At 38.1% G+C, this 13,068-nt stretch overlaps 1 protein-coding gene across 6 annotated transcripts in view; it reads right to left on the bottom strand.

The window, feature by feature from the left end:
• CARMIL1 (capping protein regulator and myosin 1 linker 1) overlaps nucleotides 1-13,068 on the bottom strand; it is a 193,889-nt gene that overhangs the window by 85,166 nt on the left and 95,655 nt on the right. For all 6 annotated transcript variants that reach the window (XM_057414782.1, XM_057414781.1, XM_057414777.1 and 3 more), the window contains exons 11-13: nucleotides 8,443-8,537; nucleotides 4,415-4,501; nucleotides 1,324-1,427 (exon numbers count right to left, since the gene is read on the bottom strand). In XM_057414782.1, the coding sequence (XP_057270765.1) occupies nucleotides 1,324-1,427; nucleotides 4,415-4,501; nucleotides 8,443-8,537 (286 nt within the window). The remainder of the gene's footprint in view (nucleotides 1-1,323; nucleotides 1,428-4,414; nucleotides 4,502-8,442; nucleotides 8,538-13,068) is intronic.

The following is a 13,068-nucleotide window of genomic DNA, read 5'->3' on the forward strand; positions in this document are numbered from 1 at the left end:
GAAAGATAAAAGTATGACCCAATTCACAGAAGCAAGGAATGCTCAACTCCACATGAAAACCAGCCAAACAGAGCATGTTCAACATTTCTAAAATAGATCCGTCTTTCTAAAAACTAGGTCATTTAGCCCCTATACCTACAGTGCAACAAAGGTCCCTGCTTTAAAAATCCCTGTGATTTGCTAGGGTTTATTTTAACTGCTATATAACAGGATTTCCTTACTCCAGTTGGAAAACTGTTCCACAGATTAAGAGATCTCAGTATTAATAACCCTTTTCTTTGAACCATATCTCTCTGACAGGCTAAGAAAAGCCCCACTTTTGCATTTATGTCCCTTAAAATACTGTAGGTAGGTATCAGGTTTCTTTAAGCATTGCCTACATTTTACTTTACCTTTTGGTTTTACATTATTTGCTATGCTAGTCTCTCAAAGAGTATTCACTGTGTGTCTTTACGTACATTTAACTAGTTGTTTGCTACCTTTTAAATCCTCTTGTCCCACTGAAGTTCTGTCTTAAAAGACTAATTCTTTGAATATACTGATGAATCTGAAACCTGTAATATTTGTGAAAAAGCCAGTCGTGTCTGAGTGCACTTTAAATGGTTAAGATTGGGTGACTAGTGTTGCACATTTTAGATGCTCAATACATAAAGAATTCAAAGCCTGACACATACACACAACTTCTGATGTGAGAGAGAAATATGGATGTAACAGTCAAAAAGCGAATACATACAAATTGAGAACTAACTGGATTCTGTTATGGAGAAAATAGAGCTGCACCTCTATGGCAACTGACAAAAAATGAACAAAGAAATGAAGAAAATAGTTACATTATTAAAAAAAAAAACATAAGCTTCAACAGCATGTGTCAACCGGCTGCACGGATTTATTTACACAAACAAAAACATTGAAAACAGAAATTCTTTCCAAAGAAATAATTTGTTTCCAACCTTCCAACAAAAAATTTTTAATACACTTATCACTAAAAAAAATAGATGAGTCTTTTTATTTTGCTTGCTTTCAAACAGAACCTGAGGAGCATGGTATGTCCACTAAAACAAGTGATACACTTGCAGCTTCCTCATTTATCAGAGAAGCCAAGGATTAAAAGTATGAACTACAATTAGGTGGATTTGTTTAGCTGCATGGGACAATTGAATTCTCTGACTATAGTGAGGAGTAGAGATCAAAATGTTATTTTCTATCCCTCCTAGAACTGTACTGAAATAAAGTCAAAAAAGGAGCTAAACTAAATGACTTTGCCTTTCTCTTAACAATTAAAACATCCATTCATCAATTCCCAAATGAGAAGAACTTGCTTACTGAGAGATCATCACCACGGAGCGCGTTCCCTGAGAGATCAAGATAGACAAGCGTGCTTGCAATCAGCGAGTTGGCACTCAGTGACTGGGAAAGGCTGTTCACCCCTGCCAAAAAAGAAAAGCCTGTCAGTACTCAACTTAGTTGCCCAGACCCTGCAAGTGCAGTTTCAGTGAACACAGGCGTACATAAATGTTTAATGACCTCCTGTTACCATCAGCGCACTGCAGCAGGGGAATACAGATCACCAGGCAGATATGAGACTGTTCCCTGCTACAAGATGCACAGCTTTGAATGGACCATGCTCCACCAGCTGCCCTGACAAAGCCACAGTGTGTTACAGGTCCCAGATCCAGAGAAGAAATCTTTTTGCCAAGCCTAGAGTGGCTTTAACAGTGTGATCCCATTTTGAAACAGATTTTTAAAACAGAGTTTACTCCCTAATGTTCAGTCAGCGTCTTCTTGCAAACAATACTATTTAGATAAAAGTAGCTGTTGCAGTAGATGAAAGTATCTGTGAAAGACATTAACAATTATAATTGCGAAAACTTCAAAAGCAACTGACAAGACCTAGAAAATGAAATATTTCAGCTAATGTATTTGCCTGTAATTTCAGAAAAACAGTTAATTAAAATATCAAGAGATGCATAAAGACTCTCAGCTCCTGATCAAAACAAATACATATTTCTTACATTAAAATTAAAAGCTCGCATTGAGAACAAACCAGTCAGATCATTCTTTCTCTGAAATTCTTCAGCTTTTCCAAATACAAGTTAGGACATGGCTATTTCTAACTCCTTCAAATCTAGTTTAATGTAATGTCCTGTTAACAATTCAGATTGTGATATCAAGAATCAATTATGGGAATTCAGGAGCAGTGTTTGAGTTTGGGGGAGAAGAAGAGCTATCAAACAATCCATAACGTTGCTGCTTGTTTCATGTTCAAAAAGGGCCAACTGCTCAAAATCAGGCACATCAGTGAAGGTAAACAAGGTGAATGAAGGATTTAATTAGCCTTTGGCTTGGGCTCAGAAAAGCAAGCCCTATCTTTGAATGAGCATACTAGAATTTTCCATTTAACCACAATCTTCAAATCAATATATTTCTGTTTGAACTTCACCTACCTCATGCTACACTCTAATACTAATCTCACTTTCATTTGCAGACAATCTTTTATGCTCTTTTACTGCTCTCAGAAGGCTCAAAGTGTTAATGGCTCTCAGGAACTTTGAGATACAATATTTGAAGAAAGATCAGCTGGGAAGTTACCACCTGAACTTCACTTCTCAACCTTAGAAACTTATCTCAAAGAGAAAGTTCTTTTAACTTTCAAAAAGTCAAAAAGTAATGAGGGATTGTACAGAATTTCTGAAACTGAAAAGCTCAAAATAAAAAACAATAAAATATATTAAAAGAGAAAAAGTCTGAGGAAAAAAATTAATCCATGCACCTTGGAGTCTACTGAATCCAAAATCCAAGGTCTCCTTCAGACTTCCCCATAGGAAGTATTACAAATTCAAAAATAGCCTCACAAGTTAAAACCAATTCAGTGCTGTCTTCTTAAGTTAAACTGGATAAGATAAGACAGTTTTGCAGACAAATGAAGAAGTGAAGGTCAGTTTTTTCAGGTGAAGAGGGTTACTGAGAATAGGGAATAAGAATTCCAATTGTAAGACTTTGCATATACTTTTCTAAGGAATACTGAGGAGCTGCCATGGGACAATATTCAAGGTGACATGTTATTCTCTGGAGAATATAGACAGTTATTGCAATGTAGTCTGGTCTAGGATTCACATGAGGTATTAGACATACTAGGAAACATTTTCAGCTTTTGTTTCAAGATTGTCTTTTAAAAGTCTGTTAAAAACCTTCCAAATTCTTTTCATAATCTCAGAATTCATTTTTACTGACAAGAGTTTTGTGGATGAACTTCACCAAGCTGGCAATTTATTCTTTACAAAGACAGAAGTGTAGCTAGAGTGTTCTCTGACTCAACAATCTCAAAGCACTTGCTGAAATCATTCAGATCACATGAAGAATAGAACAGGATGAATGAACATAGCAGAACTGCATGACTTTCTGTCCAATTCATGAACATCTAATGTTCATGAATGTAGTACATGTAAGGTTAGCCAAGATTTTTTATTAACTTCATTTTTAGTGACAAGCAGTTAACAGTGGAAAAAATTAACCCCACAGTTTAACAGTCTTTTTAATGACAATCATGATTGAACCTGTTTATAGTTTATTGTTTAGTTCAGCATAACAAACTACAGACACTCATTAAAAAAAACACACCAAAAAACCTTTCTCTCCAGGTCAGCCCTAAAGCTTAGGTGAACAGAATTTACACTTCACAGAGCAGTAGCTGAAAGGATAAAAGAGCATGGCTACTATCTGTTATCAATTAATGCCCTTCATAGACCTTAACTCATATTTTCCAGGTCATCAACATCTGCAAAAATGCTGCAATAATCTCAGTGTGTTTTTTCTATTTTTAACACTCGTGTCCTATGCAGGAGAGCCTGGATTTATGCAGCCTGCTTGAGAGGTGGCTGCATCTATTATTTGTAAAACAGCAATGCAAAAAATTGTGAAAGCTTCTGACTTGTGTTTCAGGACTGTTACTGCTTTTAAAATATACATTGCAATTACAGTATCAAGTCAGAAATCCGCAAGTTACAAAACAAAGAAATCTTTACTCGGAACAAACCACTTAGCAGCCACTGTCACAACACATGGTTTCATCAAATAATTGCATGCAAAACATTTGGAAAACTCCCTACACATTTCTACTTCAGACATCTTTTTGAAGCATGTATGAAACATAACATTTACGCCAAGTCTAAATTCAATCTTTCTTGAACAGTACAGGCTCAAGCCCAAAGCTTACAGAAGTGAGTAAGAAGGGAACACAGAACTCAGCCCACAGTTCAGCAACCCAGGACTGCAAAAAAGCATCAGTGCTGTTGGGAATACATATGTAAATCATTTACAGATTCAATTACTTTATAATCTGGTAACATGAGGTATTACTACACTGTAAGCCTGAAACCTGTAGAACAGAATAAAGAAGCATAGCTATAAAACATACCTTTAGGTGACAAGGAGGTTTTAGATAAATTTAAATGCTTCAGTCCCTTTGGAAGTTTGGCGAACTGGATGCTCAAAGATGACACGCCTGTTGGGGGAGCAAGGAGAAATGGAAATTTTTAGGTCAACTGTGTGATTTCAGGTTTTCACACAATCACACAAGTGCAAATGGCACTGGTGGAACTACAGAATTGAACTCATTGGGGGCGGAAAGAAGCAAAATGACCCTACCTTTTATGACCGTAAATCTTTGAAATGATTGACTTAGTCTAGATAAGGTCTTTGCTAAACACTGAACAAATAGGAAATCTTCCTGTTAACGATCAGTGAGTCACCTTGATTAATTTAATGACTATATAATACACACATACTTTGGAAAAGTAGTCAAAGGGCAGATGCTACATATGTCAAGCAGTCAGCACTTAAGAAATCTGGAAGCCTTTTATGAGTCAGAAAAAAAAAACCACCAAAAAAAAATCCAACATAAAAAACCCAACAACAAAATAAAACCCAACAACAGTACTTCATGAGAAACTTCCAACAATTTTCTTTTTTATCAAAGCCATTTCTCACAGTATCCAAGTTCCACACTCCATAAATTTAATTCTTCCATTTAAGCAAAAGACTGAAATTTGATTCAGAGAGCACCTCCTAAATAACAATGGAACTAATCTTGAAATATTTATTAGAGGACTAAATCAACAGAGAATCTCCAGGCTTAACCTGAGGTGTGAAATACAGTTCTCTACAGAAACTTGGAGAGAAAAGTGAGAAAGAGAGTAAAGATTCAAAACACAGTAAATGCAAAAGCTGGTACCTTTTTTCACATATGCAGACAAGAAACAGTCCACTAGTATATCATACACATATGTTTACTCTGCTGACATCATTTTTTAACTATCACTGATAATGAATGAGTAGCTACCTTGCACATATTTTTGCGGGGGATGGTGGTCTTTAATGCTCTCTGTAAAAACATGCCGTGTATGCTGGTGATAGGTACAACATCCATGCAGCTCAAGATAACATACCGTGTTTTATTTATATTGCCAAAATACAAGACCCATGAATGTGTTGGCATCATTTATTGAAAAGCACAATGGTAACCAGATGTCTTCAGCAACTTTAAGCAAGAACAGATCAAGTCATATTAACAGATTTTCTTTCATAGCTCTACTATTAAAATAAAATCTGTTTAGTTCCTCACAAAATAGAAGGCTCAATCTATGTTAGAGTGGCCTCAGAGTTTATAATCTGTTGTGGACTGTCCATATTTCTTAAGCTGGGTTAGTCACAATGTATGCTTTCAAAATCAACATAGAGTTATGCTGGCAAAAAGAGGAGAAAAAGGAATACAATCAGGATCACTAACAATATTTTTTGTTGTGAAGGCTTCTGAGTAAGACATGCAGCAAATAATTTTACCTCTCCATTTTAGTATTCTTGTTTAGCTAACAATCTGCATACTGCTTACCACTTTAGCCAAACAGAGTAATTTTAACATGTTACCAGCACTGGAGGTTAAGGATCCACCCAGTTCTAAGATGCAGGAATCAGGTTCATAAAAGAAAAAGTACTTCTGGTCACTCAGGCCCTTAAACACTCTTTAAGCCACCCATTTTTGCTAACCTCATAATACGGATGAGACCTCTAATGCCAGAAATAGAGTTAATTGCATCAGGGCGCACACAGTTCTGAATTTGAGTATTTCCAGGTTTCAAAATGTTTGTTTTGCATTAATTTTAACAAAATATGACATTATATCCTGATCTTAGTAGAGCCAAAAGCAGAACTCCCATTGCTTTAGCATGGCTAGATTTTAAAGCCAAGACTGATAAACTTTCCAGGTGTCAGGCTCAAAAATATTGACAGTACCATAAAGGGAAGCCAAACACACATTAAGAGACTGGTCTCAGTGTAAATCACTTCATATAAACACTGCTTTGTATCTGAACTGAAGCCAGATCTTATGCCTTATGCATTTCCCATGTTACTGGGATACTGACAGTTGCATTAATGTAATAATATAAAGTCTTTACTTATTTGCACTCAATAATATACAATAGCTTAGGGTGGTTTTTTGTTCAAACAAGGCACAAAGATACATTTTTCTCTATAATTCACACAACTGTGTTATTTCTCTTATAACTGAAAATAATACAGTAGAACGTCCAGTTCCTGCAGGTGATTTTTCAAGATTTTAGGAAATATTAATTTTTACATGAATCTCCATTATGCCAGCTTTTACTTGTGAAATGCTTGCTCCCCTTCAAATCTAATAAAGTCAAATCTACCTTGCACTCAGTGAATATCAGATCACAGGACACGTAAATCTTTCTTAAACTGAAAAGCTGAAATATTTGCACATTGCAATTATAGTTAATTTCTTTTTAAGTACTCCCATAATTTACCTAATTCCCTAAAGAAAAGGTCAAATCTTAATTGCATATGTGATGAGAGACTGAGATAATGAAAAAAAAACCCACACTACTAATTCCTCCAAGTTGTAGTTGCTGCATTTCATTGTACGTATGTTGCATGTGGATACTACAGAACAGTTAGAATCTACTGAATCTATAAGTTTGCTGCAAAGTAAGTACCCACACTGATGTGTTTAAAAAAAAAAAATCCTCTGCACTATATAACGTCAGTCAAATGAGTATTTGCTTTGCTTTCAAGATAAAGATGAGCTCCTTTTAGAAAAACCTTTCCTATAACACAACCTAAATTCTGCTTTTGAAGAAGTGCACCAACAACATAACAGCCTTTTTCCAGCTTACAACAGAAATTCTTGTACAATGCATTTAGGCCTACAGCACACTGTAATAGTGATGTTCTTCAGCAAACCATTTGCTTTCATGGGATACAGACTCTTAAGGAGGACAAGAGGTAATCAGCAGGCAAGCCGTGATCAGAAGAGTTAAAGCAAACCATGTGAACAATTGTAAATAAAATAATACTCTGAATAGGTAAAAAGAAAACAACCAAAAATACTTTCATACTTGTTTCTAGTCAAGAAGAAAAGAGATACAAAAGAGGAAAGGAAAAAAAATCCCTTTCCATCTTTTCTTGCCGGTCCAGTGAGGAAAAAAGGAGAGACACTTACACAACCCTGCGTTGACAACATTCTGAGTCACACAGGTTGCAATCAAAATGAGCAGTTTTTCTATTTTGAATCATGACAGCAAAAAGACTGGAAAATTTCCTCAAATCAAGTAAATGAAGAAAAGGTTCACTGTACAAAATTTTTGTTTTTCTTCTGGCCCAACAGGAGCACAAGAAAGTCTGATCCCAGGACACTGAGTCCCTGAAATGCATTAAGTGAAGCAAACGGGAACCTCACATGGGCAGCGCTGACGGGTCAACTCCAGCCTGAAAGAATGTAACCTTGTGCCTCTTGGGTGAAAAGAGAGCAGACAAGGGAGGGGAATGATTTGATTTCGGTACATATCATGCCTAGTGGTGCCCTATCTAAGAATAGCTGTTCTGTTCAGCTTGATTTTATATCTTGTGGCATGGGCACTTTGCTCCATGAGCACACCAGCTACACCAGTATTACTGAGCACTGCAAACTGGCAACACACTGTGCAAATCAAAGCTGAAAAAGGAATAGTTTTAATACTATGGCTGAAATAAAAAAAAAAACATTAGGAAAACATAATTCAAGCAACAAGATTGCCTTATGCTTAATCTTTCAGCTGATTACATTGCCTTTTAAAATGCACACCACTTTAGTCCTAAATAGTTACTGAGTTTTATCTTCCTTTAAAAGAAAATTCTCTGAAAATGTAATGAAATCTAATGAAATCCATGGTTGGCTTAAGACATTTAAATATTTCTCACAAGCTAATGGATATGTATAAACCAAAGAAGAACAGAGATTCTGAGTCATTTGAGAACAACAGATATTTACAATAGCATTACACACAGAACAATAACCTATTATCCAAGCAAAGCTGAATAGAGCAGCAGTAATCCTCCTACTGTATTTGTAGAAAGAGGAAAAAAGAAAGGTTACAGTTACAATACCTCTATCTTCAAGTGGATTGCTGGCAAGGTTGATCGTATGGAGTCCTGAGTTGGGATTATGGGCTAGGGCACTGGCTAGTTTCTGTGCAAAATCTCTGCAAGGAAAGAAAATAGAGGGAGAAAGAATCTTGTTATCTCCTCTATCAACAGCACATTCAAAGGCGTAAAAGCATCAAGGGATTACTAGCCAGAAGTGGCCTATCCTACTGCAGAGCAGTAACTGATTCTTCATGGTTCTAAACAATGCTTATCTGGCTAATTTGCTATCTTTCAAAGTGGATTGTTATATTATTTATTTATTCAACGACCTAAGAGACTGAGGGCACTCAATCAAAGCTCAATCTGCTTTTGATAGAGATCTAAAGATATGAAATAGGAATTACACAGAAAAAATGAAAACTCCTGCACATCTTTCATCTCCTCCATGGAGAGACTCAACGCATGAATGAGATACATACATCAACTCGCATACCACTACCTCCTTCACTTACAAGCCAACCCCCTCACTTGCAGCAGCTCTCTACCAGGTCACCCAGACAGGCTTTGCAACACATCCAGAAGGTCAACAAACCAGGAGTATTTATGACCTTGTGAAAGAGCAGGAATAGCTCTCTCAAAGAACAGCAGGACACAGATGAATTGGTATTTGCTTGCTTCTTTTTACAGTGAGAAGCATCCAAGCATATAACTAGCCAACCACAGCCCTAGTAACGGGTCCCAGGAGACTATGGTATATCAGTTCTATGTGTTCACAACAGCCAGGCCAGGTAGCACAAATAGCTTTGAATTAACTTTAACTAACTATAGTAGGCAGCTATAGTAACATGACCTCTTATCTGTTCAAAATCCACTTGAGAGGCAAAGGAACACTGCCCTGTCTGAGACTGTTCTGCTGCTGCTGGACTACCCCTATCCACAGCACTAAGTTCAAGGCTAGTTTGTGTTTCTTATACAACCACACTGTCAGACGCTGGTGGAGATATTCCTTGCATTTAGTCAGAAGACTGTTGGCTGTTAGGAGCACCAAGACAAATCCTCAAACCTGTCCTTGTTATCTACAGAGAATTCATGTATGAGAGGACTAGCTTTACTGTGGTTTTTCATTAAAATAAACTATAATTTCAATGTTCTTGCTTCACTTAAATTAGACATGGCAGAAGAAATCAAAAATATGCCTTGAGCTTTCTTCTCTCTGCCTTGAAGTGCATCATCTTACCTTCTGTAGCCTAGTAGTGGAGAGCTACTGGCTACGTTGCTAGGAGAGTAATAATTCAACACCACCCTCTTTCCTCAGGACAGATCCTGCCTATCATAAAATCAGTAGATTAGTCTGTGTGCTGAGAACTGCAGTGGAGGTAGCATTCTCTTCCAGTATCTGGAAAAGAGCAGAGACTGGACAGCAATAGCCTCAATAACTTTTGGTTATCTGTTGTTGCAAGATGTACTTGCGTACAGAGATGTTCCAGGCAAGTTTAATTTCCGCTTGAAACCTCATGTCCTTAAACAGACTCCTGGGGCTAGAACAGGTTCCAGCGCTGCAAATGCATGATGGGCTGCCTTTAGGAAAAGGGTATTCTTTTCCTAAAATACAAGCACCATGTGAATACAAACACTCGACAAAAAGAAATTCTGGGCTTGAATCTCTGCTACCTCACAGGCCTCAGGGTGTCCTGCTTTGCTACCAGCTGCTGCCACAGAAGACTGCGTATCTCCTGTGGGTTCTCGGATACATGTGCCAACACTCTGTGGATACCCTCCAGCATTTCAAATGGCACTAGATGCCTGTGCTTAGGCAACTGAACTAAGCTCCATATGCCCAGCCAAGAAAAATGAGCTTTTGAGTTTAAAAAAAAAAACAACCAAATAAACAAACCCCTGCTCTTCATGAGGAGTTTCCACCTCTTCCTTTGTCCCTAACAGATTCTTGCCATTAGAGTATCCTGCCTACACCTCCAGACTTGTTTACAATCTGTTCCAGTTTCTGCCAACAATATAAGCAGGATGACCAGAACCTTTTGGACAACTGAGGTGGAATTCACTCTGTATGCATTGCACAGCCAGGCTTGAAGATGGAGTTCAAAAAAAAGACTCAATTAAACTGTACCTATGGCAGGTAAGGATATAACACCAGGAATAACAACACCGCAGACCCATAAATCTCAGAAAAATAAAAGTCGTTTCTCAAAATCTGTCTAGATAATATTCCTGTAACACAAAAAAAGAGGACGTGTGTGGAAGGAACTAACACTGTTAGGTCTAAGGACATTCAGAACCCATCCAGCAGGGGAAGATGAGATACAGTATCACTGCCAAAGGCTTTCTAGGTACCAGCACCAGGCACCTCTGCTTTTTTCCTCTCTGTTGGAGCTGGGCACTCCCTTTAGAACAGGCCTGCAGAGAGCAGTGCACAAGGTCGTAGGGACATTCTGCCTGCCAGCTTTCAGAGAGTATGTAAGCACAGCAAACAGATCCATTTTCACCAGCTTCTGCAAACAGGCCTTTGCAGACTGAAGAGCCTGCCTTGCCGTTTCATGGAAATGAATACTGGTTATCTAATATTGTCCCATTCCTATAAAACACCTCAGGGATGTAACTCTCAAGCTCATCTGTTCAGGTCATCCTGAATGATTTTCCTTTCCCTGGTGAGATGGTTATCATTTACCTCAGTTAACATACTTAACCAAAACATTAGTGTTTGATACACACATTAAAGCCATCCAACTAGACTGCACCCTTTACATCTGTGGTGGCTTAAACCCAGTCAGAGAGCTTGTTCACTCACTTCCCCCCCTTCTTGCCCTCCCCCTACTCCCGGAGGGACAGAGAGGAGAATCGAAAAGAATGCAACACCCACGGGTTGAGATAAGAACAGTTTAGTAACTAAGGTATAACACAAATCACTACTGCTACCACCAGTAATAATAATGATAAAGGAAGTAACAAGGGAAGAGAATACATCACCTCACTACCAGCCAACTGATAACTCATCCCCCTAACCCAAGCAAGCACCGACCCATACCTCCTCCAACCCTGCAGTCTCCCAGCCCTTCCGGCTAACTCCCAGTTACATCCTGGGCATGACGTGCTGTGGTATGGAATACTTCTTTGGTCAGTTTGGGTCAAGTGTCCTGTCTCTGCTTCCTCCTGGCTTCCCCTCCTCCCTGGCAGAGCGTGAGGCTCACAAAGTCCTTGGCCAAACCAAAACATCATTGTTATCAGCTCTGCTCCTGAGCCGAAAGTCAAAACACAGCACTGCACCAGCTACCAAGAAGGAGAAAAATGACTGCTACTGCTGAACCCAGGACAACGTCTGATAAAGAAACAGCAATGGAGACAGAATTTTCAAGAACATCTAAACTGTCACAAATCTCATCAGACAGGAGGTTTCACTTGACACCATTTTCCCCTACAGCAAGTCTGCACTTCCCTAGTCCTGCATCCTTTCAACTGCTACCGCACAATAGTTTTCTGCCTTATCAGCTGGGAGGATGACAAGTGTTTAAGGGGCCATGGCCCAAACCAAATCACAGAAATGAGAGGCTGGAGGTAGGAGAGAATGGAATCATCTGAAACTGACTCTACTGCAGGAAGAAATATGCTCCTGCATCTGCTTATTACTCTGGGTAGTTCTTTCTTAACCCTGGTTTGGCATTCTGTCACAGCTCATTAAAAATGACTGGTCTGTAAACTATGCACAGGAAGATGCCGAGTAACAACAGTATTTCCTCTTAGCAAGCAGATATGATAAATGCCAAAACTGACAAATACATCCTTGACAAAAACAGGCAGACAATGCTGATCAGAGCAGATACACACCAAGGCAAAATGCCAAACACTGTGCACGTAGACAGAGACACAAAAACCAAAGTCACAGGTTGATTATCTGTCAAATCCTGTTAAAACTGAAACCAGTTAATCCAACTCTGATAAATTAAGGTAGGCAATGTGTAAAGGTAGTCAATGTATATTTTAATATTAATGATTATCACTCGATTTCATGGCACATACTGCAAGAAAAATGGGATTAAAATCAGGTATGTTTGAATGACAGCTATTAAAGGCAGTGCTCTAGTGATCAGAAAGCTTGGGTGTAATTCCAAACTTGACCTCAAGTTTCTTGTGTTATTTAGGCAATTTTCTGTTACAGGTATTTTAATGCAAAAACCCATCTTAAAAAAGGAAAAGAAGATTGAAACAGTAGAAGAGGAGACAATATAAAGCACACCAAATATTTTCCCTGCACTTGTTTTCCTTCCTCACTTGCAATTCAATATAGCATTCCGCTTTGCCCATCTTTCCTCTGCTTTTTTAACATAAAAAAATCCATTAGTGCTACGGTTTTTCTTGTCTACATGGTCTTGGAGGATACTCTTAACACTAAACCAGGAGACAAATACTTCCAAGTGGGCTAGTCTGTAACTTGAAATTTCCTTCTATTTCATGTGAAGGGAAAAAAAAGCAAGCACCTAGTAACTACAACTTACTGTATTTAAAACACATGCAAGGTTTAAATTCTATGGCTTACTTATATGTATCTTTCTTTTAAGGCTCTGGCAAAACATTAAAACTTATTTATATACTTTCTTGCTTCTTTAAAAAACTTGCTCATGTTGAAGTCCTGTTACA

Source organism: Pezoporus wallicus, unplaced genomic scaffold, assembly GCF_028554395.1.
Source record: "Pezoporus wallicus isolate ANWC-B61680 ecotype Strahan unplaced genomic scaffold, APGP_CSIRO_Pwel_v1 contig_2, whole genome shotgun sequence".
In the NCBI taxonomy this organism is placed as follows: domain Eukaryota; kingdom Metazoa; phylum Chordata; class Aves; order Psittaciformes; family Psittacidae; genus Pezoporus; species Pezoporus wallicus.